Source organism: Heterodontus francisci, chromosome 49 (assembly GCF_036365525.1).
Source record: "Heterodontus francisci isolate sHetFra1 chromosome 49, sHetFra1.hap1, whole genome shotgun sequence".
Classification (NCBI taxonomy): domain Eukaryota; kingdom Metazoa; phylum Chordata; class Chondrichthyes; order Heterodontiformes; family Heterodontidae; genus Heterodontus; species Heterodontus francisci.
The window spans coordinates 13131449-13156431 of NC_090419.1; the positions used below are offsets into that span (position 1 = coordinate 13131449).

The window sequence follows — 24983 nt, forward strand, 5'->3', positions numbered from 1 at the left end:
TGAGGATAAATTAGGGACCTGCTCTTAGAGCGTGACTTTGAGAATCTCAAAATGCCACATCCGGTTTGGAGTCCAGTCACCGTTTCTGCTCAGGCAAAAGGAACACAGTCATTTTCCACACGGCAGAGATTCCACAAGCAGTGTGGTGTTTGAGGGAGGAATGTTAGCCAAGACACTGGGAGAACTCCCTTCGAATAATGACACAGGGTCCTTGCAGCAATCCCTGAGGACTACACCAGAGTGTCTGCTGAGATTACTCGTGTCAGTCGTGGAGCATGTATCTAACGGGAAACCCTCTGATCTGGTTGGCAGGTTGTTACCACTCGCCCAACAGCTTGGCTCAGTGGTAGCACTGTTTCTGCTGAGGGACAAAGTTGTGAGCACGCCATCTGAACTTCGACTTCAGTGCAGTACTGAGGGACTGCGCTGTTCCCTGCTCAATGAAACGTCTGCCAGATCAGCTGGGTGTTACTATTTGCAGGAAGAGCAGGGAGACCTCCAGAATTCCAGCCAACATTCCTCCCTCAGCCAACGCCACCAGGAAGAGGTTATTTGGTCATTCATCCATTTGCCCCTGTGGGACAATGAGACTAACACGGACAAGTGGAAGATTTGAGTGATAATGCAGTGGTAACTTCTCCCAACGGAATCTAACCTGTAGAAAAAGCACAGGTGAAGGGTTTATTGTATCGAACATCGTAAACAAAACTGCAGTAAAGGTATTTTAAAGGAAGTCGGCGTTTATTATATATACAAAGTGATCGTATTACTGCATGACAGAATATTTTTACACTTGTGTCAGAATCTAGCGCACCCAGGGTTAGATACAGAGTAAAGCTCCCTCTACACTGTCCCCCATCAAACACTCCCCAGGACAGGTACAGCACGGGGTTAGATACAGAGTAAAGCTCCCTCTACACTGTCCCCCATCAAACACTCCCAGGACAGGTACAGCACGGGGGTTAGATACAGAGTAAAGCTCCCTCTACACTGTCCCCATTAAACACTCCCAGGACAGGTACAGTACGGGGTTAGATACAGAGTAAAGCTCCCTCTACACTGTCCCCCATCAAACACTCCCAGGACAGGTACAGTACGGGGTTAGATACAGAGTAAAGCTCCCTCTACACTGTCCCCCATCAAACACTCCCAGGACAGGTACAGCACGGGGTTAGATACAGTGTAAAAGTTACTTATTGCTGCCTCAACAATACTGTAAATTGTGATAATTCCAATTTCTACACTAACCTTCTTTGAGTGAAATTGATAAATTGTGTTGATGTCTTGGTAATGTTGTGCTGTGGATCTGAACTTTTCCTCTCCTTGCTTATGCTGTTAATCTACATCACTTAAATCTGTGATTTTTGCTTGGAATATATCTCAGTCAAACTACAATAACCTCACTATCTTACACTGCTTAAGGGGCAAGTTCAGTGTGCTAAGACACCTGATCCTATTTTATTGCAGGGTGGAGAGCTGCCTTCTTGAACCGCTGCAGTCCATGTGGGGTAGGTACACCTACAGTGATGTTAGGAAGGGAGTTCCACGATTTTGACCCAGCGACAGTGAAGGAACGGCGATATAGTTCCAAGTCAGGATGGTGTGTGATTTGGAGGGGAACTTGCAGGTGGTGATGTTCTCATGCATCTATTGCCCTTGTCCTTCTCGGTGGTGGAGGTCGCGGGTTTGGAAGGAGCCTTGGTGCGTTGCTGCAGTGCATCTTGTAGATGGTACACACTGCTGCCACTGTGCGTCGGTGGTGGAGGGAGTAAATGTTTGTAGATGGGGTGCCAATCAAGCTGGCTGCTTTGTCCTGGATGGTGTCGAGCTTCTTGAGTGTTGTTGGAGCTGCACCCATTCAGGCAAGTGGAGAGTGTTCCATCACACTCCTGACTTGTACCTTGTAGATGGTGGACAGGCTTTGGGGAGTCAGGAGGCGAGGCTGACTGACAGTAACACCTTGGTTAAAATGAATAGAATTTTCTGGTGAATTAACGAGACTGACCTTTACGAGTGACCTTTCCATCCTCGATCACTAAATTATTGTTTGCAGAGCTGTTCAGAGCAAAGCTTTCCTCGTCTGTAAACAAAAGTATGAAACAGGTTGAAGACGTAGCTTGATAAATTACAACAAAAAACCAGAGCCGTCAGAGAACGAGGGAACAGATCAGTCACAACAAAGAAAAGTATCTCACCTCTTGTATATTTTTGTCACCAGGTACAGAGTTATCACCAAGCCGAGAACTCCTGCAATAACTCCAACAGCACAGACAATGGTCCCAGTGTCAGGCAGTACAGGAGGCTGATCTGTTCAAAACAATCAGGGCAGCAAATTATATCTTGGTTTCTGTAGTGGGTAGTTATTAATCCAGTATCTCAGCCCAAATGGCCAAAACAGAAACTCTGCCTCCATAAGCAGCAGTGACTGTGTTTTGCATTGCATGTGTACAGTGGTCTGGGATGTCCCACTGGAAGAAAAAGCAAAAAGATGGATGTGCTTTTCGAAGCGCCTATCATCACCTCCAGACACCATAAAGCATTTCACAGCCAATCAGGTACTTTTGAAGTGCTGTACATCACTGTTGTAATGTAGAAAACGCCAGCAGCCAATTTACGCACAGCAAGCTCCCACAAACAGCAATGTGATAATGATGATAATCTAGGTTTTCTTTGTGATGTTGACTGAGTGAGAAATATTGGCCTCAGGACACCAGGAAGAACATCTCCCTCAGCTCTTAGTGCTATGGCATCTTTTCCTCTGTTAACAATACATCTGAAAGACAGCAGATCTGACAGTGCAACACTCCCTCAGTACTGACCCTGCAACTGAGCATTCCGTCAGCACTGACCCTCCGACAGTGCGGCACTCCCTCAGTACTGACCCTCTGACAGTGCAGCGCTCCCTCAGTACTGACCCTCCAACAGTGCAGCACTCCCTCAGCACTGACCCTCCGACAGTGCGGCACTCCCTCAGTACTGACCCTCTGACAGTGCGGCGCTCCCTCAGTACTGACCCTGCAACTGAGCATTCCGTCAGCACTGACCCTCCGACAGTGCGGCACTCCCTCAGTACTGACCCTCCAACAGTGCAGCACTCCCTCAGTACTGACCCTCCAACAGTGCAGCACTCCCTCAGTACTGACCCTCCAACAGTGCAGCGCTCCCTCAGTACTGACCCTCCAACAGTGCAGCACTCCCTCAGAACTGACCCTCTGACAGTGCGGCACTCCCTCTTGTACTGACCCTCCGACAGTGCGGCACTCCCTCAGTACTGACCCTCCGACAGTGCGGCTCTCCCTCAGTACTGACCCTCCAACAGTGCAGCACTCCCTCAGTACTGACCCTCCGACAGTGCAGCGCTCCCTCAGTACTGACCCTCCGACAGTGCAGTGCTCCCTCAGTACTGACCCTCCGACAGTGCAGCGCTCCCTCAGCACTGACCCTCCGACAGTGCGGCACTCCCTCAGTACTGCCCCTCCGACAACACACTGAGCCATAGCTGACACACAAGGACTGCGATGAGACGTTAAAATTGCAAGTTGACAGGATATTCAACTGGGCTGAGACCCGGGGCTGGTCCTGTCCTCGTCCAACGTTCATACATGTAGTCACTGGATTTGGGGGCGGGGCGGGTAGAGGCAGGAATCCTGGCTGATCATTTCCCCTTCCCTAATGAGTAGTATTGACGCCAAATGTAATGCCCCCTATGCTGCAGCTCACTGAGACCACACTGCATGAGTAAACAACCTGCGCACTTTTGCTTTCTATAATTCAGAGACACATTGAGCAGGCCCTTTATATATTGCTCCATTGAAAGAACTTGCTATCAAATTTCTGATTAATTATAATGGACCTAAAGGTTTGCTTTCTGATAGTACTGCTTTGTGGGACTGAAACAACCTCGGGGGAGGCTTTAAATTGAATTTATAGCATCATACGAGATTGATTGCAACATATGATTGAATATTATTGCAGGTTTTCGAGCTGCAGTCTGAAAATCCCAGGTGTCAGATCTCTCTCTGTCTGGGATGGCCGGTTTTACACACGCTGAGCACTGCGTAACCTAGTTTTTTGATACTGTTGATTAATAAAGTGATTTTTGGTGATGACAGCCCAAGTTTTCCCTCGGGAGACTGATGCTGTGTTTCGCAACTACAGGACAGTGTGAACTGAGGATACCGGGTGCAGCTCAGTGTGTGTCAGTATTTACAGGGGGATCCCCCGGGGGAGTGTGTCAGTATTTACAGGGGGATCCCCGGGGGAGTGTGTCAGTATTTACAGGGGGGTCCCCGGGGGAGTGTGTCAGTATTCACAGGGGGGTCCCCGGGGGAGTGTGTCAGTATTTACAGGGGGTCCCTGGGGAATGTGTCAGTATTTACAGGGGGTCCATGGGGAGTGTGTCAGTATTTACAGGGAATCCCCGGGGAGTGTGTCAGTATTTACAGGGGGTCCCCGGGGGAGTGTGTCAGTATTTACAGGGGGTCCCGGGGGAGTGTGTCAGTATTTACAGGGGTTCCCCGGGGAGTGTGTCAGTATGTAGAGGGGGTCCCTGGGGAGTGTGTCAGTATTTACAGGGGATCCCCCGTGAATGTGTCATTATTTACAGTGGGGACACCGGGGAGTGTGTCAGTATTTCAGGGGTTTCCCGGGAGTGTGTATTTACTGGGGGACCCGAGGGAGTGTGCCAGTATTTACAGGGGGTCTTCCACACAGAGAAGTTCGAAAATCTCTGGTGTGAACACCTGATCCTCTGTATAATTCTTGTCAACCTTTAAATGACGTCCACAGTAACTTAACACCTAACCTACGGTATGTTACATACCCAACAAAACAGTCAGTGGTTTCTCGAGACTCATATGAGCTACTTGGCAGCTGTACGTGTCCCCATCATGTGGATCAATCCTGATGTACTTTAAGATGTTAAATGTCCAGTCCTGCTCAACCACTGTTTGTGATGAATTAACTAGCCCAGTGAATCGCCTCCCATTGATTTGGAAGGTAATGTCGATTTCGAACGGGTAGAATTTTTCTGCGTAACAGTACAGGGTGTTTGACTGATGTGGTGTGTAGTTATCCTCAGTGTAGATGTGCACAGCTGGCTTTTCTGTAACAGAGATAACAGTTAACTGTAATAATGACGCCAATCTCCCGTGGCGTTGCTCACAGTGTGTCAGAGGACATGCTCAACTCCTGTGTCTGTCAGACAATAATTTGACACTGAGCCACATATTAGGCCAGGCAACCCAAAGCTTGGTCAAAGGTCAAGTTTTAAGGAGCATCTTAAAGGAGGAGAGAGAGAGAGACGGAGAGGTTTAGGGAAGGAATTCCAGAGCTCAGGGCCCCAGGCAGCTGAAGGCACGGCCGCCAATGGTGGAGCGATGGGAATCGGGGGATGCTCAAGAGGCCGGGATTGGAGGAGCGCAGAGGTCTCGGAGGTAAAGGCCTGCTACCCGACCCGAATCCGGCGGGACCCGACGACATGTGTCGGGTCTGGGCCGGGTCGGCTCGCTCTTCTGGGTCTGGCTTTCAGGCTCGGGTGGGGTCGGGCCGGGTCCCGGTTGGACACGCAGTATTAATTGGACTTGGAAGGTTATTTAAAAAGATGAAGATTGGAGCCACGACCTCAGTGATTGTTTGGTCATGAGTTAAACAGAAACCGACGGAGTTGTGTCCAGACAGGTTGTGCCACACTGTACCAGTATCTGTATTGCTTAAAACAAACACAGCAATTGCCTGAAGGCTCAGAAAATATGATTCATTACCTAGACTCCTGCTTTACTGGTTGAAATACTTGCTGCAAGTTTATCCAGTGAGCAGCTGAGAGGCAGAGACCAGGAAGGTCCTGAGTGATTAATTATTATAAAATATACAGTATTTATATAAAAAATATAAAATGACCACTGTCAGGACTCTAGTCTGGTACAGTACTGTACATGTGTAGACTTTGCATCACTGGCCTGGATTGGAAGCCACTGTAGGTCAGTGAACAAAAGAATGGGTCAACAGGACTTGATGTGAGTTAGGTTGGGTTATGCGCAATAGAGATTTGAAAGATGACGTCCTAGAGAAATTATACAGCACAAATAAAGACAAATGATTTTGATCTAATAGCCGTTACCGAGATATGGTTGCATAGTGACCAAGGTTGGAAACAAAATATTCCAGGGTACTTGACGTTTCGAAAATACAAAATGGCTAACAACGAGGTAGCCCTATGGACTGGGAAAGGATCGTGAATCAGAAAAGCAGGAAATAAAAACACTATGGAGATAAGAAATAACAAGGGGCAGAAAACACTGGTGGGAATGGGTTATAGGGCACCCCCAACAGTGGCTATACACTGGCCAAGAAATAAGAGGAGCTTGCAACAAAGATAGTGCCATAATGGTGGGAGACTTTCATCTTCAAATAGACTGGGCAAATCAAATCAGCAAAAGTAGCTTGGAGGACAGGTTCATGGAATGCATTTGAGACAGTTTCCTAGAATATTGGGTCATATAAACCAACCAGGGAAGAGGTTATTTAAGTCTTGAGATAGGGTTAATTAGTAATCTCATAGTCAAGGATCCCATCGGGCAGAGTGATCATAATATGATAGAATTTCATATTGAGTTTGAGAGTGCCACACTTGCGTCTGGAACTTGAGCACTGAACTTAAATAAAGCCACAGGGATGAGGGGAGAGACGGCTAAGGTTGATTGAGAAAATTGACGCATGTCACTGAATGTTAGTGCACTAAAATTAGTGCTCAGTGTCACGACGAGTAGTTTTAAAAAAAATAAATAACTGTAGACAAGAGACTTACTGCTGATGATTCTTTTAGCATTTGTCAATTTTATCATTTCTTCGGTGATGATTTGCAGCCGAGCCTGGAATCCACGTGCCCGCTCTTTAAAATACGTCACTTCTTCCTGGCCCAGTTCCTCTACCCCGTCCGTCATTTTCCCATTTAGAACAAACATCAGCGCCCCATAATCATAGAACAGGAAGGGAATGGAATTTATATTGAAGATGTCTATGTTTCTTTCTAAATCCGGAGTATTGCTGTAGTACAGCCTGGCGGAAACAGATTCAAATTCTGGACAGAGAAAACAGCAGACAAATCACAAAATGAAATTAGACATTTGTACATATATCGCACCTTATGTCTCTCCAAATCATCGCTAAAGTCTTCATGCACAAGAACTTACTGCAAAGGGCTGTGACTGGTTCTTATGTATTTTGTACACAGTTTGATCCCACAAAGAACAGTGAGCTGAATGACTCATTGTTCCCAGTTATTAGTTTTGTTGCTTGAAGGTGGAATGTTGGCCAGGACAACAGGAGAACTTCTTGCTCCTCTTCCGAAAGTGCCATGGGATCTTTAACATCCACCTAAACTAGTGGACGGGGCCTGGATTCAGTGTTTGATCGGACAGTGCAGCAACAGTGCAGGATAAGATGTTCACCCTGGCTGGTGAGTCTAAACTTAGGAACATAGAAAATAGGACCAGGAGCAGGCCATTTGGCCCTTCAAGCCTGGTCCGCCATTCATTATGATCATGGCTGATCATCCAATTCAGTAACCTGTTCCCGCTTTCTCCCCATACCCTTTGATCCCTTTAGACCCAAGAGCTATATCTAACTCCTTCTTGATAACATACAATGTTTTGGCCTCTACTGCTTTCTGTGGTAGTGAATTCCACAGGCTCACCACTCTCTGGGTGAAGAAAATTCTCCTCAACTCAGTCCTGAAAGGTTTACTCCATATCCTTAGACTATGGCCCCTGGTTCTGGACTCCCCCACCATCGGGAACATCCTTCCTGCATCTACCCTGTCAAGTCCTGTTAGACTTTTATAGGTTTCTATGAGATCCCCCCTCACTCTTCTGAACTCCAGCAAATATAATCCTAACTGACTCAATCTCTCTCCATATGTCAGTCCCACCATCCCAGGAATCAGTCTGGTAAACCTTCGCTGCACTCCCTCTATAGCAAGAACATCCTTCCTCAGATAAGGAGACCAAAACTGCACACGATATTCAAGGTGTGGCCTCACCAAGGCCCTGTATAATTGCAGCAAGACATCCCTGCTCCTGTACGCGAATCCTCTCGCTATGAAGGCCAACATACCATTTGCCTTTTTTACCGCCTGTTGCACCTGCATGGGCTGCTTTGTCCTGGATGGTGTCCGAGCTTCTTGAGTGTTGTTGGAGCTGCAACCGTCCAGGCAAGTGGAGAGTATTCCATCACACTCCTGACATGTGCCTTGTAGATGGTGGACAGGCATTAGGGAGTCAGGAGGAGAGTTACTCGCTGCAGAATTCCCAGCCTCTGAATACAACCCTCGTCTGTCTAATCTCTCCTCGTAGCTTAACTCTTGGACTCCAGGCATAATTCTAGCAAATTTATGTCAGATTTGCTTCAAGGCCAATATATCCCTCCTAAGGTGTTGGGCCCAGAGCTTCCACTTCTGCACATCCAGAACTATGGGCCATAAAATATAAGATAGCAACTCATAAATCCAATCGGAAATTCAGGAGTAACGTCTTTCCCCAGTGAACCAGGAGACACAGTCTCAGAATAAGAGACAGGCCATTACAGACTGAGATGAGGAGGAATTTCTTCACTCGGAGGGTGGTGAATCAGTGGAATTCTCTACACCAGAGGGCTGTGGAAGCTCAGTCATTGAGCATGTTCAAGACTGAAATCGATAGATATCTGGATACTAATGACATCAGAGGGATATGGGATGGGGGAAAATGGCACAGAGGTAGATGATCAGCCATGATCTGTTTGAATGGCGGAGCAGGCTCGAAGGGCCGAATGGCCTACTCCTGCTCCTATTTCCTATGTTCGTTCCTATTAGCTCTTCAATGTTCGAGACTGTCAGCCTGAGCTACGGATGCACGTCAGGGAGGGAGCCTGAGATCCAAAACCTGTGACCGGCTGAAACCATTTCCGCCCCAGGGAACTGTCAGGAATAACGTGCAGAAGGAGTTTTGAGGAACTTAATATCACATCGCTCCATGAAAGGAACGTTGTGCTACCTAAAACCAGTTTAGAATAATATGGAGTAGATTTTCTAATTGAACGGGCCTGACCCAGAGCTCTGTGCAGTGGGGAGTGGGTATCGGGGATTAGTGGGCGGAGGTCAGTGCCTCGACACGTGACCTCGCACAACTTCCCGTCCATTCATTTAACTCGTAAGATCCACCGTGCAAATCATCAGGCCTGGAAACCACGCGCACCGATTTCTGCGCTCAAATTCCGATATGTGTCTCTGTCACATGAAGCTTTTCACCCGCGGCACGAGCTGTACAATTTATCCTCCGCAGGTGCGAGACCTCACTGAGAGACTGAAACACTTAGCATACTGAAATCTGAGTGTGAGCAAAGCACAATTTTTTTTTAAAGTTAAGATTGGAGCACATTTTCAAAAGAGCCGTGCTCATGTTTTTCTGCAGTTTAGTTTTAAAAAATTCAGAAACATTAACTCTGAAGGTCACAATCATGAGACACTCACTCTTGGAGGCTGAATTTAGCAGCTCATACTCAGACTTTCATCCCATCAGTCAGGACTGGATTGGAACCCAAACCCCACCCCACCCCCCCACCCCGAGGTGCCTTAACTTGGATCTTCCTTGAGGTCATTTTGCTCAGATTCCCCAGCAAGAGAGCAGGGCAGCTCAGAGATTGCACCAGCACACTACAAGATCAATTCTGTGATCTAAGCTCCACACCAGGTCACAAGCCAGATCCCAATGGTGTCCACACAACACACTCACCGATCGCTGAAATTGTTACTGTAGTAAGTGAGGCGATGATTATTAGGGAGCCACAGAGTTCCATGTTGGGGAAGGACTTCTTGTTTCTCCAGGAGCACCCGAGTGATGTGAATGCAGCCGTTTCTGTTCACGATTGCTCGGTGCAGCTGCGAACCAACTCCGTTCTGTTTCAATGATGTAACTCAATCTCACCATCCAAACACATCACCGGAGGCTCATTTCTCAACTTGGCATTGGTTCAAACTGAGAATCCAGTTGTTCAGGAAACAGAGAGTTTAAATACGTAACAACTACTTGCCCTTATTTGGAGGCACCTTTAACGTTGCAAAACATCCCAAAGCACCAGACACTGTGGGTTTGGTTGGGGGGTTGGTGGGGGCATTGGCATCTCCACCTACAGGCAGGATTCAAAATGTTAGCTGGGATGATCAAAGGCAACAGGAATGAGGTAGGTTTTGAGGAAGCTTTTAAAAGAGGAGTGAAAGATACCAGGATGGAGGGAATTCCAAAGTGTGGGAGTGGTGTTTAGGTGGATGAGGGGGGTGGGGTGCGGAGAATGGGGAGAGTGAACAATTAGGAGAACAGAGAGACCCAGAGCTTGAGCAGATGGGAGAAGCAGGATAGGACCAAACATGGAGGGACTTGCAGGAACTGAAGCACTTGAAATGAGTTTTCCACTTTTCCCCTGGTATATTGGAGCGAATGACCATCTCAAACAAGAGAGAATCTAACCATCTCCCCTTGATGTTCAACAGCATTACCATTGCTGAATCCCCCACTATTAACATCCTGGGGGGGGTTACCATTGACCAGAAACTGAACTGGAGTAGCCATATAAATACCGTGGCTACAAGAGCAGGTCGGAGGCTAGGAATCCTGTGGCGAGTAACTCACCTCCTGACTCCCCAAAGCCTGTCCACCATCTACAAGGTACAAGTCAGGAGTGTGATGGAATACTCTCCACTTGCCTGGATGGGTGCAGCTCCAACAACACTCAAGAAGCTCGACACCATCCAGGACAAAGCAGCCCGCTTGATTGGCACCCCATCCACAAACATTCACTCCCTCCACCACCGACGCACAGTGGCAGCAGTGTGTACCATCTACAAGACGCACTGCTGCAACGCACCAAGGCTCCTTCGATGGCACCTTCCAAACCCGTGACCTCTACCACCTGGAAGGACAAGGGCAGCAGATGCATGGGAACACCACCACTTGCAAGTTCCCCTCCAACCCATACGCCATCCTGACTTGGAACTATATCGCCATTCCTTCACTGTCGCTGGGTCAAAATCCTGGAACTCCCTTCCTGACAGCACTGTGGGTGTACCTACCTCACAAGGACTGCAGCGGTTCAAGAAGGCAGCTCACCACCAACTTCTCAAGGGGCAATTAGGGATGGGCAATAAATACTGGCCTAGCCAGTGACATCAAGAAAGGGATGCTTATGTCAGATACCAAAAGCTCAGTACTGCAGAAAGCCCAGAGGAGTGCAGAAAGTGCAGGGTGAAATTATAAAGGAAATTAGGAAAGCAAAGAGAGGGCATGAAAAGGTATTGGCAAGTCAAGGAAAAGCCAAAGATGTTTTATAAATACATAAAGAGCAAGAGGAGAACTAAGGAAAGAGTAGGGCCAATTAGAGACCAAAGAGGTAACACGTGTGGAAGTCATAGGCATGGTTCTCAATGAATACTTTGCATCTGTCTTCATAAAAGAGGGCGACAAAGCAGACACTGCAGTTGAGGAGGAGTGTGAAATATTGGATGGAATAAACAGAATGAAAGCGGAAATATTAAGGAATTTAGCATCTTTGAAAGTGGACAAGTCACCAGGCCCAGATGAAATGTACCCCAGGCTGCTAAGAGAAACAAGGGAGGAAATAGCAGAGGCTCAGACCATGATTTTCCAATCCTCTCTAGCTACAGGCATGGTGTTGGACTGAAGGATTGCAAATGTAGTATTGTTGTTTAAAAAGGGAGAAAGGAATAGACCTAGTAATTACAGACCAGTCAGTCTAACTTCGGTGGTAGATTAATTATCGGGATAAAACTCTGAGGGACAATATTAATTATCATTTCGAAAGGCACAGATTAATCGAGGAAAGTCAGCATAGATTTATTAAAGGAAGGTTGTGTCTGACTAACTTGACTGAATTTTTTTTTGAGGAGTTAACAAGGAGGGTTGATATGGGTAGCACATTTGAGGTAGTCTTCCTGGATTTTAGAAAGGCTTTTGACAAGATTCCACATGGCAGACTGGCCAGAAAAGTAAAAGCCTGTGGGATCCAAGGCAAAGTAGCAAGTTGGATCTAAAATTGGTTCAGTGGCAAGAATCAAAGGATCAACACGTGTTTTTGTGACGGGAAGGCGTTTCCAGTGGAATTCCACAGGGCTCAGTAATAGTTCGGACTGCAGGAAAATGTCAATGAACTGGTCAGGTGGGGAGAAAAGCGGCAAATGGAATTCAATCTGGAGAAGTGTGAGGTGATGCATTTGGGGAGGGCAAACAGGTCAGGGAATGCACAATAGGATACTGAGGAGTGTAGAGGAACGGAGGGACCTTGGAGTGCATGTCTACAGATCCCTGAAGGTGGCTGGACAGATCGATAAGGTGTTCAAGACGACAATATGAAATTCTTGCTTTTATCAGCCGAAGCACAAAATGTAAGAGCTGGGAGGCCCTGCTAGAACTGTTTAAAACACCAGCTCAACCACAGCTACTGTGTACTGTTCTGGTCACCGCTTTACAGAAAGGATGTGCTGAGCTGGAGAGGGTACAAAGGAGATTTATGGGGATATGTCCAGGAATGGAGAATTTGAGCTAAGAGGGAAGATTGGATAGGCTAGAACAGAGGAAGCTGAGGGGAGATTGACTTGAAGTGTATAAAATTATGAGATAGAGTGGATCGGAAGTTTCTACTTCAATGAGGAGGGATCAATAACTGGGGGTGTCGATTTAAAGCAATTGGTAGAAGGATTAGTGGGGGGGGGAAGTTGAGTAATATTTTCCCACAGAGGGTGGTGGGGGTCTGGAACTCACAGCCCGAAAGGGTGGTAAGGAAAGAAACCCTCATCACATTTTTAAAAAATACTTGAATGGGCACGAGGTGCTGTAACCTATGGACCAAGAGCTGGAAGGTGGGAGCACTCACTCGTGGGTACCAGGAGCCCCTCAGGAGAGTGCCTGGTGAGCAGTCCAACTCACCCGAAATATGACCCAGCACTGACAACACACACAGACACACACATATCACACCTCATCAAAGGGTGTCAGCCAGTCACTATTTATGACGAGACTATCCCTTTAAGAGAAACTATCCCTTTAATGGAAGTTTTGTGACAAGCACGAGGAAGTGGAATCAAATTAATTGTCTGTCAAAGTGCAGCTGCCGGATAAACCACAGGTGTAATCGGAGTCTTCAATGGTGTGTGTTTCTGTGACCGAGGAGCTTCAGTGGGTGGAGTCAGTGATCTTAATGGAAGGGCTCGTCTCTCAGGAATTCAAAGCAAGTCTTAGCGGACTCCTCAATTCAATCAGTCGCACCTTTAATTCAGGCCTGCGAGGAGATCCATTGCCTTCCTTTCGAGATGTCAGTTTTCTACAGATGGGTGTTTGTGGCTGTTTCTGTTCTGGCTGTGGTGGACAGTTCGAGCGGTGAGTAGGTTATGACCCTCCCCCTCACTTTAACACACTACCTGAGGGGTTTGGATCAAGTACATCGGGGAGAAGCTACTGCTCAGTGATTCACTATACGGAGGGTTATCAGGAGATAGGACGTGCTGCCAGAAACCGTGGTAGGAGCAGAACTCATAATAGCTTTTAAAAGGGAAAGTTGAAGAAGAGAAATGAAAGGCTTGTGGGGAAAGACCAGGGGAATGGGACTCAGGGTGGAGCTCAGAGAATTGGTACAGGTGCGATGGGCTGAATGGCCTCCAGAATCCACATGTCATTCTTCAATTACGGACTTGCCGGCCATCCCACTTCTAAATTGGTATGCCTCGTGTCCGTTTTATGCCCGAGAAAGGGCGCAATGTGGGTTAATTGTATAATAATTGAGTATTTAATTGTATGCAGGTGGTGGGTATTAACTCGTCATAAAGTGGAGTCATCGAGCCATTTACGGCACAGAAGGAGGCCACTTGGCCCACCGAGTTCATGCTGCCTCTCTGCAGAACTATCCTGTCAGTCCCACTCCCCTCCTTGATCCAGGTAGCCCTGCAAGTTTATTTCCTTCAAAGTGCCCATCCAACTTCCTTTTTAAACCATGATTTAATAATCATGATGTCAGCTAGCAAAAAATATAAAAATGGACTGTAAAAGCTTCTGTAGGTACGTAAAAAGGAAACGTTTGGCTAAGACAAATGTGGGTCCATTACAGGCAGAGTCAGGAGAGTTTATAATGGGGAAATGACAGTGAAGCTAAATGATTACTTTGCGTCTGTCTTCACTGAGGAAGAGACAAGAAATCTCCCAGAATTAGCGATCCAAGGGATTAGGGGGAATGAGGAATTGAAGGAAATTAGTCTCAGTAAGAACATTGTATTGGAGAAATTAATGGGGCTGAAGGTTGATAAGTCCCCAGGACCTGATATTCTACATCCCAGAGTGTTGGAAAAGAGGTAGCTATGGAGATAGTGGATGCATTGGTGATCATCTTCCACAATTCTATAGATTCTGGAGTGATTCCTGCAGATCGGAAGGTAGCAAATATCACCGCACCATTTAAAAAGGGAGGGAGAGAGAAATCAGGGAATTACAGACCTGCTATAGCCTTACATCAGTCATTGGGAAAATGCTAGAATCTATTCTAAAGGATGTGATAAATGGACATTTGGATAATAATGATCTGATTGGGCATAGTCAACATGGATTTATGAATGGGAAATCACGTTTGACGAACCTGTTGGGAGTTTTCTGAGGGGGTTACTAACAGAATTGATGAAGGGGAGTTGGTGGATGTGGGAACTTGGATTTTCAGAAGGCTTTTGATCAGGTCCCCCACAGGAGGTTGGTAAGCAAAATTAAAGCACACGGGATAGGAGGTAATAAACTGGCATGGATTAAGGATTGGTTAACAGGCAGAAAGCAGAGAGTAGGAATAAACTGGTCATTCTCACATTGGTAGGCTGTGACTAGTGGGGTAACGCAGGGATCAGTGCTTGGGGCCCCAGCTGTTCACAATATATATCAGTGATTTGGATGTGGGGACTAAATGTATATTTCCAAGTTTGCGGATGACACAAAACTAGGTGGGAATGTGTGTTGTGAGGAAGATGCAAAGCAGCTTCAAGGGGATTTGGACAGACTTAGTGAGTGGGCAAGAACGTGGCAGATGGAATATAATGTGGAAAAGTGTGAGGTTATCCACTTTGGTAGGAGGAATAGATGTGCAGAGTATTTCTGAAATGGTAAGAGATTAGAAAGTGTAGATGGACAAAGGGACCTGGGTGTCCTTGCCAATAAGTCACTGAAAGTTAACATGCAGGTGCAGCAAGCAATTAAGAAGGCTAATGGTATGTTAGCCTTTATCGCAAGAGGATTTGAGTACAGGAGTAGTGTGAAGTCTTGCTTCAATTGTATAGAACCTTGGTTAGACCGCACCTGCAGTACTGTGTGCAGTTTTTGTCCCCTTACCTTAGGAAGGATATTATTGCCATAGAGGGAGTGCAACGAAGGTTCACCAGACTTGTTCCTGGGATGACGGGACTGTCCTGTGAAGAGAGATTGGGAAAACTGGGCCTGTATTCTCTAGAGTTTTGAAGAATGAGAGGTGATCTCATTGAAACCTACAAAACACTTAAAAGGATAGACAGGGTAGATGCAGCTAAGATGTTTCCCCTGGTTGAGGAGTCTAGAACCAGGGGACACCATTTCAAAATAAGGGGGAAGCCACTTAGGACAGAGAGGAGGAGAAATTTCTTTACTCAGAGGGTTGTGAATCTTTGTAATTCTGTCATTGAGTATGTTTCAAGCAGAAATTGACTGATTTCTAAATATAAATGACGTAAGGGGATATGAGGGTAGTGTGGGAAAAAAGCATTGAAGTGGTTGATCAGCCATGATCAGACTGAATGGCGGGGCAGGCTCGATGGGCTGAATGGCCTACTCCTAATGTCTCCACTTTCACCATCCTTGCGGGCAGCGAGTTCCCGGTCATTACCACTCACTGCGTAAAAATGTTCTTCCTCACACCCCCCCCCCCCCCCCCCGCATCTCTGACCCAAATCTTCAATCTGTGTCCCCTAGTCCTTGTACAATTAGTTAATGGGGACAGTTTTTCCTTGTCTATTAAATATCCCAACAATCTGTTTTGCTCCAAACAGAACAACTCCAGCTTTTCCAACCTAAATGTGTAACTAAAACCCCTTATCCCTGGAACCATTCCGGTAAATCTCCTCTGCACCCCCTCAAGGACCCGCACATCCTTCCTAACGTGTGGTGACCAGAACTGGATGCAATACTCCAGTTGGGGCCTAACCAGAGCTTTTATAAAGGTTCAGCATAACTTCCTGGCTTTTGTACTCAATGCCTCTATTTACGAAGCCCAAGATCCCATATGCTTTACTAACCACTCTCTCAATATGTCCCGCCACCTTCAAAGATCAATTCACATGCACCCCCAGGTCCCTCTGTTCCTGCACACTCTTTAGAACTGTGCCATTAACTCTATACTGCCTCATCCTATCCCTTCTGCCAAAATGCATCACCTCACGCTTCCCTGTGTTAAATTTCACCTGCACTGTTTGCCACTCCTCCATGTTTGGTATCATCACCAAATTTGGAGACTCTACTCTGTATTCCAAGATCCAAATCATGTGTATATCAAGAAAAGCATTGGTTCCAGCACTGACCCTTGGGGAACACCACCGTCGACCATCCTCCAGTCTGAAAAATATCCATTTACCACAACTCGCTGTTTTTTGTTCTTAAGCCAATTTTTTTTTTAACCCAGTTGGACACAATTCCATGAGCCTCAATTTTGTTAACCAGCCTTGTATGTGGTACCTTATCAAATGCGTTCTTAAAATCCATATAAACAACATCCACTACATTCCCTTCATCAATCTTCCCTGTTACGTCATCAAAATATTCGGTTAGATTTGTCAACGTGATCTGCCTTTTACAAATCCACGCTGGCTATCCTTAATTAACTCGAAGCTCTCCAAGTGCCCCATTATTGTTTCTGAATCCTTACCCACCACTGAGCTTAGACCAACTGGCCTGTAGTTGCTGGGGCTGTCCTTACAACTTCTCTGGAATAAGGGTGTCGCATTTTTCTGCACCTCCCCCATGTCTAGGGAAGACTGGAAGATTGTGGCAAGCCCTTCCGCTATCTCCACCCCCACTTCCTTTAGCAACCTGGGATGCAAGCCATCGGGACCAGGTGACTTATCTACCCTAAGCATAGCCAGCCCTTCCAGTACCTCCTCTCGCTATTTTTACCCTATCCTTTGCCTATACTCTCTCCAATTCCACTGATATTTTGTCAGATTCCTCTTCCTGAGTAATCACCGATACAAAGCACTTATTAAGCATTCAAACCTTGCTCTGTGCCTTTAAGCATATATTACCCTCTTTGCTCCTAATGTCCTCTATAAATAAGAACATAGGAGATGGTGGCATAGTGGTAATGTCACTGAATTAGTAATCCAGAGGTTCAGGCTAAGGTCCCGGGGACACCGCAGCTGGTAGAATTTAACTTCAATAAATTAATAAAAATCTGGAATTGAAAGCTGGCCTCATTGATCTTCATGAAAACCTCATCTGGCTCACTCATTTTCTTCAGGGAAGGAAATCTGCCGTCCTTACCAGGTGACTCCAGACCCACATTAATATGGCTGACTCTTAACTGCCCTCAGTTGTCAAAGGGCAATTCGGAATGGGCGACAAGTGCGGACTGAAACGGTGGTTAATTAAAAACAGAAAATGCTGGGAATGCTCAGCAGGTCTGGCAGCATCTGTGGAGAGAGAAGCAGAGTTAACGTTTCAGGTCTGTGACCCTGCACCAGAATTGGCAAAAGGCATTTCTAACCCATTTTCCAGCAGTTTCTGATTTTATTTCCCATTTCCAGCATCTGCAGTATTTTGCTTGTACTGAAACAGGGGTTGCTGGGTGAAGAGGTGCATGTTTGTGATGTGTATCTCAGTAAAGGATAGGCTCCTGTATATCCTTCGCCACCAGGCTTTCAGGAATAGAACCTGCCGACCGGTTTCCACTGCACAAGGCATCTCCCTGAAAGAAATGAACAACACTCATGTCTCTCTCGGCCTCAGTTGGTAGCAAACCTACTGTGCAGGTTACACGCCACCGTGCTGCCGCGATCTGCCGTGTGGCGGACTCCGTGGCAGGCCGCTGCCCGCACAATCTTCTGGTACCCCCTTCCACCAAGGATCCTGGCGTCAGGACCGCAAGAAAATCCAGGCCTGTGCGTGCATGGAACGGTGATCCTGTCTGCATTACTTGGTATAACGCTCCTGTTGTATCATCTGACTTACTATCAGCAATGAATGGCACAGGAGGTCCATGCCACTGGTTGGAAAAAGTGCTCAGATCAGGTCCTGGTACACGGCTTGGCTGGAAGACTGCCCTTTCGTGCATCCGTCATTCCCGCGACCTTCTGTTGTGTTTCTCTTTCAGATCTTCACCTGTTTCATGTGCAGTGCGAATGCATCTATCGTGACAATAAACTGGCCGATTTATCTTGGCAAGATGCTTACGATGGCACTACCGTCATGTACTACGACACTGCTGGCAAGACATTCGTCGCAGTACAGCCTATTGCGCGAGCTGAGGTGGACAGGCGGAACTCGAACACAGATTACACTGAATCTGTTCCACGCCTTATCGAGGGTCTCTGTGACAAGATTAAACAAACAGCTGGAACAAGCAACTTCACCCTGGAAAAAATGGGTAGGTTATAAAGACAGCAATTTACACTTAAATAAAAATGTCCTAAAGTACTTTGCCCAGAGAGAGGGTGGGGGGGAGGGTGCGGAATTGAGAGAGAATAAGCATACAGTGGGAAAGAGATAACTGTTTGCATTAATGTTTGGCAAAGGTAATTCTCAAAGTATTCAGCAATGAACCTTACTGCTATTCTGACACCGCAGATTTACAGAGCGAGATCTCATCAAAAAAAGGTGTGGGATTGAAATTTAGTCTCTGCAATGGTGCCACGACAATATCATCGATTGTCACCAACAAAAAAAAACAACATCTGGTTCACCAATGTCCTTAAGGGAAGGAAATCTGCTGTCCTTACCTGGTCTGGCCTACATATGACTCCATGTCCACAACTATGTGGTTGACTCTTAACTGAATTTTGAAATGGCCTAGCCAGCCACTCAATTATCAAGGGCAATTAAGGATGGGGAACAAATGCTGGCCTTGCCAGTGACGCCCACATCCCATGAAAAAAACAATCTGCCATATGATCACATCTCCGACAATGTGTTGTAATGAAACCGTTGCATTGGTGGTGCTACCGTATGGAAAAGATATTAAACTGCTACCCTATCTGCCTGTTCTAGTGAACAATGTGAATACGAAATCTCTCTATCTCAAAAAGCTCCGCTTAGACAGCCCCCATCAAACACTCCCAGGACAGGTACAGCACGGGGGTTAGATACAGAGTAAAGCTCCCTCTACACTGTCCCCCATCAAACACTCCCAGGACAGGTACAGTATGGGGGTTAGATACAGAGTAAAGCTCCCTAAAGAAAAAAAAATGGGGTTAGATACAGAGTAAAGCTCCCTCTACACTGTCCCCCATCAAACACTCCCAGGACAGGTACAGCACGGGGGTTAGATACAGAGTAAAGCTCCCTCTACACTGTCCCCCATCAAACACTCCCAGGACAGGGACAGCAAGGGGGTTAGATACAGAGTAAAGCTCCCTCTACACTGTCCCCCATCAAACACTCCCAGGACAGGGACAGCAAGGGGGTTAGATACAGAGTAAAGCTCCCTCTACACTGTCCCCCATCAAACACTCCCAGGACAGGGACAGCAAGGGGGTTAGATACAGAGTAAAGCTCCCTCTACACTGTCCCCCATCAAACACTCCCAGGACAGGGACAGCAAGGGGGTTAGATACAGAGTAAAGCTCCCTCTACACTGTCCCCCATTAAACACTCCCAGGACAGGTACAGTATGGGGGTTAGATACAGAGTAAAGCTCCCTAAAGAAAAAAAAATGGGGTTAGATACAGAGTAAAGCTCCCTCTATATTGTCCCCATCAAACACTCCCAGGACAGGTACAGCACGGGGGTTAGCTGCTGCCTGATTGAGGACTGCTCAGTGGTTAACGAGGTTCAGCTGCAAGAGGAAGACTGAGACTTTAAGGAGGGTTTTTCCATCTAGCCCTGTCTCCAAAAGAGGAAAGCAGGAGGCCAGAAGAACTGACAGCTCTTATGGGTTTGGCTTTTTGAAGCCCTTTCATTGATTGTTGTGGGGAGGGGGAAAGAAGAGACCTGAAGATCTTGGGTGGGGCTGTTTTGTTTGAACAGGGGGATCCCGTGTTTTAACAGCATCGAATAGGAACTCCCTCCCCACCCCAATGACCTAGCCTGGGATAGCTGGAGCTGCCCAGATGAAGAGACTTTCTCCTTTCCCTTTTCTGTTTTCCCTCAATGCTGGAAGCAACGTGTGCTTGGGCAACTTACAGCTGTCCCAGGTGAAGATATCGCAACCCCCCCCCCCCTCCTCCCCCAACTGGAAGACCAGCGAGAGGACTGACTTGATGCAACATCTGAAAAGAGACTGATTCCTCCTGACCTTCCTCTCCTTCAGCCTCTCTCCCTTGCCATAACCTCCAGCAGAGTATTTGTGGGACAATTTGTTATTATTATTTTTTGTTCTCCTTTCTCTCAAACCTTATTTTATTTCAACGGTGGGTGTGACTGTTCCACCCCATGGCTTCACAGTCCTCTCCGGTGGTGGGGCCTTCCTATGCTGCAGCAGCCACTCCTGTATCCCCATCACCATTTAAAATCTTGACATCAAGGCATGGGGTGAAGTGTTACACCCACCCGACCACGAATACTGAGGCATGTGTTAAGGCAATGGTCGAGGTAGTCAACCCCTCGGCCATTGTTGCAGCCTCAAAGATGTACGGGAAGGCAGTGTCTTTCCTGAAGACTGAGCAGGCGGGGAGGCCCTGGCCCCAAGCGGGGGCTCTACCGTGGGCTGGACCTTCCTGCCAGCGAACCCTCTGGAGGAGAGCGCCTCGGCTGTCCGGGCAGCCGACTCCGGGGATGGACCGGTGTGCGGAGGAGCAGCTGAAGCCCCTCACTGCGGGTGACGAGGGGGCTCGGGAGTGTGGAGCGCTCCCGGCCGAGTTGACCCCCTGCTCAGCCAGAACTGCTCATTGGACCCAGGCCCCGAAATCCTCCTCGGGAGCTGCCTCTCGGAAATGCCCTCCGTGCCATTCTAATCGGCGCGGAGGGGTTTCCTGTACGGGCTGCTCCTGCACACTCTCCACTTCCTCACCCTCGTCAGCTGGCCAGACACACCCTGGTGGTCCGCGTTGCCATCTGGCGGCGAGGGGAAACCCCGATGGAGGTCTCTGTACGTGGGAGTCCTCCCCCTTTACATCAGGGACCTGGGGTGGAGGATGTTGCACAGGGCAGTCCTGTGCAATAGACTTTTAAGTAGGTTCACGGACTCCCAGGCCGCCTGTACTTTCTGCGGCCTGGACGAGTCCGTATTCCACGAATATATGGAGTGTGCGAGGTTGCAGCCCCTCTTTGAGTATTTGAAGGGGCTGCTCCTCAAATTCTGGCTGCACTTCAGTCCCATGCTCCTGATCTTTGGTCACCCGGTGCGGAAGGGCGTGGACCGGGAGGAGGATCTCCTCGTCGGTCTGCTCCTGGGCCTGGCCAAGGTGGCAATTCACAGATCCACACTGTGGGCTGTCAGGGGTGCGGGGGAGGGTGGGTGGGGGGTCCGTCCTCCCTGATTGCCTGCCCCTCTTCCGCGGTTATGTTCGTGCCCGGGCATCCCTGGAGGAGGAGCATGCGGTGTCCGCCGGTACGCTTGAGGCCTTCCGCGACCGGTGGGCACCGCAGGGACTGGAGTGCATCGTCGACGCCGAGAATGGCATTTTAATTTGAGTTTTTGTTTTATTTATCTGTTTTTAATAAAGTTATTTATTTAAAATGTATATAAAGGAGGCCTGGGGAATAAAGGTCACCTTATATATATATATATATATATATATATATAAAAACAGGTTTGATACAAAGTAAAGCTCCAAAAAATAAATGGGTTAGATATCGAGTAAAGCTCACTCTACACTGTCCACATCAGAAAAGGTCTCCACCCAAGGTGGAGCTGCCATTCTTGTGGTTTCTCTGTGTTCACTTATTCATGAGTATCATATTGAAGAAAACCTTCGAGCTGCAGTGAGATTGTCCCAAATTCAGTTTACACCCGAGTAAACTGTTCCAGCCAACACGGGGGAGAGTTTTATTCCATTATTCTGGAGCTGCACTCAGACCCAGGGTGACAGGATGGCACTTGAACCATTTCACCATCATTTCATGAAGAACCAGGTTCTGGGAGATTCTAGACGATGCTGATTATAACCTGCAATCCATTCCTGTCTGGTTTTTTTTTCACAGCTCCCACATTTACCAGAACCTTTATTGAGAAGAAAGCCGGTCGGAGTAATTTGGTGTGTTTGGTGAAGGGCTTTTCCCCCAGTGACATTAAAGTGAGCTGGGCGAGAAACGGAGTCACTGTCAACGGATCAGAGATAACAAACATCCTACCTCAAAGGGATGGGACCTTTCAGGCGAGAAGTATCCTCACATTGAGTGGAGATGTTGATGCTTCATATTCCTGTCAAGTGGAACATGAGACCATCACTGGCAAACTCATAGTACTGCTCGGTAAGGAAATAAAAAACAGCAGTCTTTCACTAAGATTGTGGTGGTCTTCTACCATAACTTCACCTTACTGCACTGTCTACATATCTCTAATTCCCTTCGTACTCAAAAATCTATCCACCTCTGTCTTGAATATACTCAACCACTGATCGTCCACAGATCTCTGGGGTTGAGAATTCCAAAGATTCGCAACCCTCTGAGTGAAGAAATTTCTCCTCTTCTCAGTTGTGGCCTCTCCCCCAGTCAGTAATGGGAAGTGACCATGTATCTGCTTCCTTCCCTGTCTCTCACAACCTTCTACCACCTCCTGCAACTCACTGTCACACCATTGCCATGGGCCATTTACTGGTGGGTAATGTTCAGGGAGCTTTAACACCTACGGAACCGGATGAGTGTGAAGTGTGTGTGTGGGGAACGTCCTGGTGTCAAACACAAAGTAAACTATCTCCCCCCCTCCCCCTCCCCCTCCCAACGGTCCTTTCCTCAGAACGCAACAGGATCGCAGAAAATGAAGCTTTGATCATCGTTGGAGCCGTGCTGGGAATACTGGGAATAAGTGCGGCTGTGGTGACTGGAATTCTCTACTGCTGCATCTTAAATCGTAAGTTACTACACTAGATATAAACTCTCGTTAATGTTACAGATTAAATTGGGTTGATGTTGAATTGTTAACCTTCCTGTTTCTCATGCAGGTGGCAACCAGTTCAGTGTTCACCCAACAGGTAAGAGAAACTGTCCTTTACTCTGAATAATTGTGGCCGGGTAAGAATATTTTAGGTTTGGAGATATGTTTAACACGGCCGGACAATTTGGTGTTTTACTGTTTGCAGCGAAGTTCACAAACCGGGCAGGACCGTGTGGAGTGAATCCATGCAACGCCAGTGTGCGGTCCAACACCTCAAACTCCTCCAACTCCAGCAGCACATCAGGTAACGGGGGTTTTGTAACCTCGTGAACTCAAAAACAGATCCACACCAACCATCCATCTCAACAATGTGATCTTACCCAGGAATAACGTAACTGGATCCCCCCTCCCCGCAGACCAGGAAGCTCCCACGCTTGGCCCCTGGGTTGATGCTAAGATCCTTCATCACAGCTGGTGCAGGACAGGAGTGGAACGGTTGGTCTCAGTGCCCCTGGGCTGGGCGGGGTTGGGGAACATTCATAACCATCCCTGCTCCTGGCCACGATCCGGTGATTCCTGCGGGAAAGAGCGCAGGAGTGGACATTAGGATCAGGATCCGCGATGCCTATCCCACCAACTGTTGACCCTCACAGTTAGGAGACACACCTGGTCAATGACTGCTAACATGGGCTACCCAGTAGGTGCCATGTGTGTGGGACTGTGCTCAAACAGGGGGGCATCATCCAGAGGGGAAGGGGAGAGGCTGGTGAGAGAATAACAATATTCTTTATATCTGTGAACCGGTTTTCAGCAACGGTTTCCTGGTTTGCAACCCAGGACTGACAAAAGCTTTGAACGAATTAACACGACACCTTGTTCTCTTCTTTACAGCTGATGGTTTGACTAAATCCCATGCATAAGGTGAAAGGTCTGTCGAATGTATTCACTGTTACTGCAGAAACTGGGGCCTGTGTCTCTGTGCTGTGAGGGATTCATCTGTCACCTCAACAGATAGGACGCAGATCGTCCGTGGGCAAATAAGCATTCATTAAATAAAACCTCAATGAGAACCTTCCTGTATACAATAAAGACTGTCACTGTATTGATTCAATAATTCAGTGTCAAATTATTTGTCTTGGATTTTCTGAAGGAACTGTGCTGTCAGTGCAGACACAAATGGTAACAATTACACATCCACTTTAGAAAGCACATGAACGAGGCTGATGCTAAAGTGCAGTATCGAGGGAGTGCTGCATTGTCACTGGCACTGTCTTTTGCATGAGATATTGACGGAGCCCCGTCTGTCTGTTCAGTTCAATGTTAAAGATCCCACGCCATTGTTTAAAGGAACAAAGAGTTCTTCTTGTGCTGAAGACACTCTCTCTTATCAAAAACAGATTAACCAGTCACGCACCTAATTCATCACTGTGAGATTTTGTTGAATACTAAATGGCTGCAATTTGCTTACACAGGTCATGTCAAACTAATTCATTATCGAGTGTTTTGGACTGTTTGAGAAACATGATCACAGTGTTAGACAAACACCAGTATCTCCTCTTTCATCTCATTCCCTTTTCCTTCCTGGAATGCAAAGTCAGAGATGAAGCATCCCGGCAAAGTTTGAAGAGTTTTATTGTCAGGTTTCTGTTTGTATTTGCTGTATTTTTTTAGGATCAAAGATTGTGCTGTCATTGACACTC

The 24983-nt window shown here is 47.2% G+C and overlaps 2 protein-coding genes across 2 annotated transcripts; one reads left to right on the forward strand and one right to left on the reverse strand.

Moving 5' to 3' along the window:
- Positions 1–2005: 2005 nt before the first annotated feature.
- LOC137358378 (RLA class II histocompatibility antigen, DP alpha-1 chain-like) lies at positions 2006–8374 on the reverse strand. The gene is made up of 5 exons (XM_068024318.1): positions 8293–8374; positions 6806–7078; positions 4823–5104; positions 2196–2307; positions 2006–2080 (listed from the first exon to the last, which is right to left on the reverse strand). The coding sequence occupies exons 1-5, from the start codon at positions 8372–8374 to the stop codon at positions 2041–2043; spliced, it is 789 nt and encodes a 262-aa protein (XP_067880419.1). The 3' UTR covers positions 2006–2040.
- A 4803-nt stretch (positions 8375–13177) lies between these two features.
- On the forward strand, positions 13178–24359 carry LOC137358395 (SLA class II histocompatibility antigen, DQ haplotype C beta chain-like). The gene is made up of 7 exons (XM_068024337.1): positions 13178–13421; positions 18406–18678; positions 22392–22661; positions 23146–23259; positions 23351–23380; positions 23489–23587; positions 24175–24359. Exons 1-7 carry the CDS (start codon positions 13355–13357, stop codon positions 24201–24203), a joined length of 882 nt encoding a protein of 293 aa, XP_067880438.1. The 5' UTR covers positions 13178–13354; the 3' UTR covers positions 24204–24359.
- The last annotated feature ends 624 nt before the right edge of the window (positions 24360–24983 follow it).

What these genes read in the sequence shown, in the direction of transcription:
- LOC137358378 (XM_068024318.1), bottom strand. Translation starts at nt 8,374, where the DNA reads ATGCCTGGAGTCCAAGAGTTAAGCTACGAGGAGAGATTAGACAGACGA. An exon ending in GGCTGGGAATTCTGCAGCGA is followed by an intron (nt 7,079 to 8,292) that starts GTAACTCTCCTC and finishes TTCTCTGTCCAG; the next exon opens with AATTTGAATCTGTTTCCGCC. An exon ending in TGCTAAAAGAATCATCAGCA is followed by an intron (nt 5,105 to 6,805) that starts GTAAGTCTCTTG and finishes TCTCTGTTACAG; the next exon opens with AAAAGCCAGCTGTGCACATC.
- LOC137358395 (XM_068024337.1), top strand. Translation starts at nt 13,355, where the DNA reads ATGTCAGTTTTCTACAGATGGGTGTTTGTGGCTGTTTCTGTTCTGGCT. An exon ending in CAAACTCATAGTACTGCTCG is followed by an intron (nt 22,662 to 23,145) that starts GTAAGGAAATAA and finishes TCCTTTCCTCAG; the next exon opens with AACGCAACAGGATCGCAGAA. An exon ending in CAACTCCAGCAGCACATCAG is followed by an intron (nt 23,588 to 24,174) that starts GTAACGGGGGTT and finishes TCTTCTTTACAG; the next exon opens with CTGATGGTTTGACTAAATCC.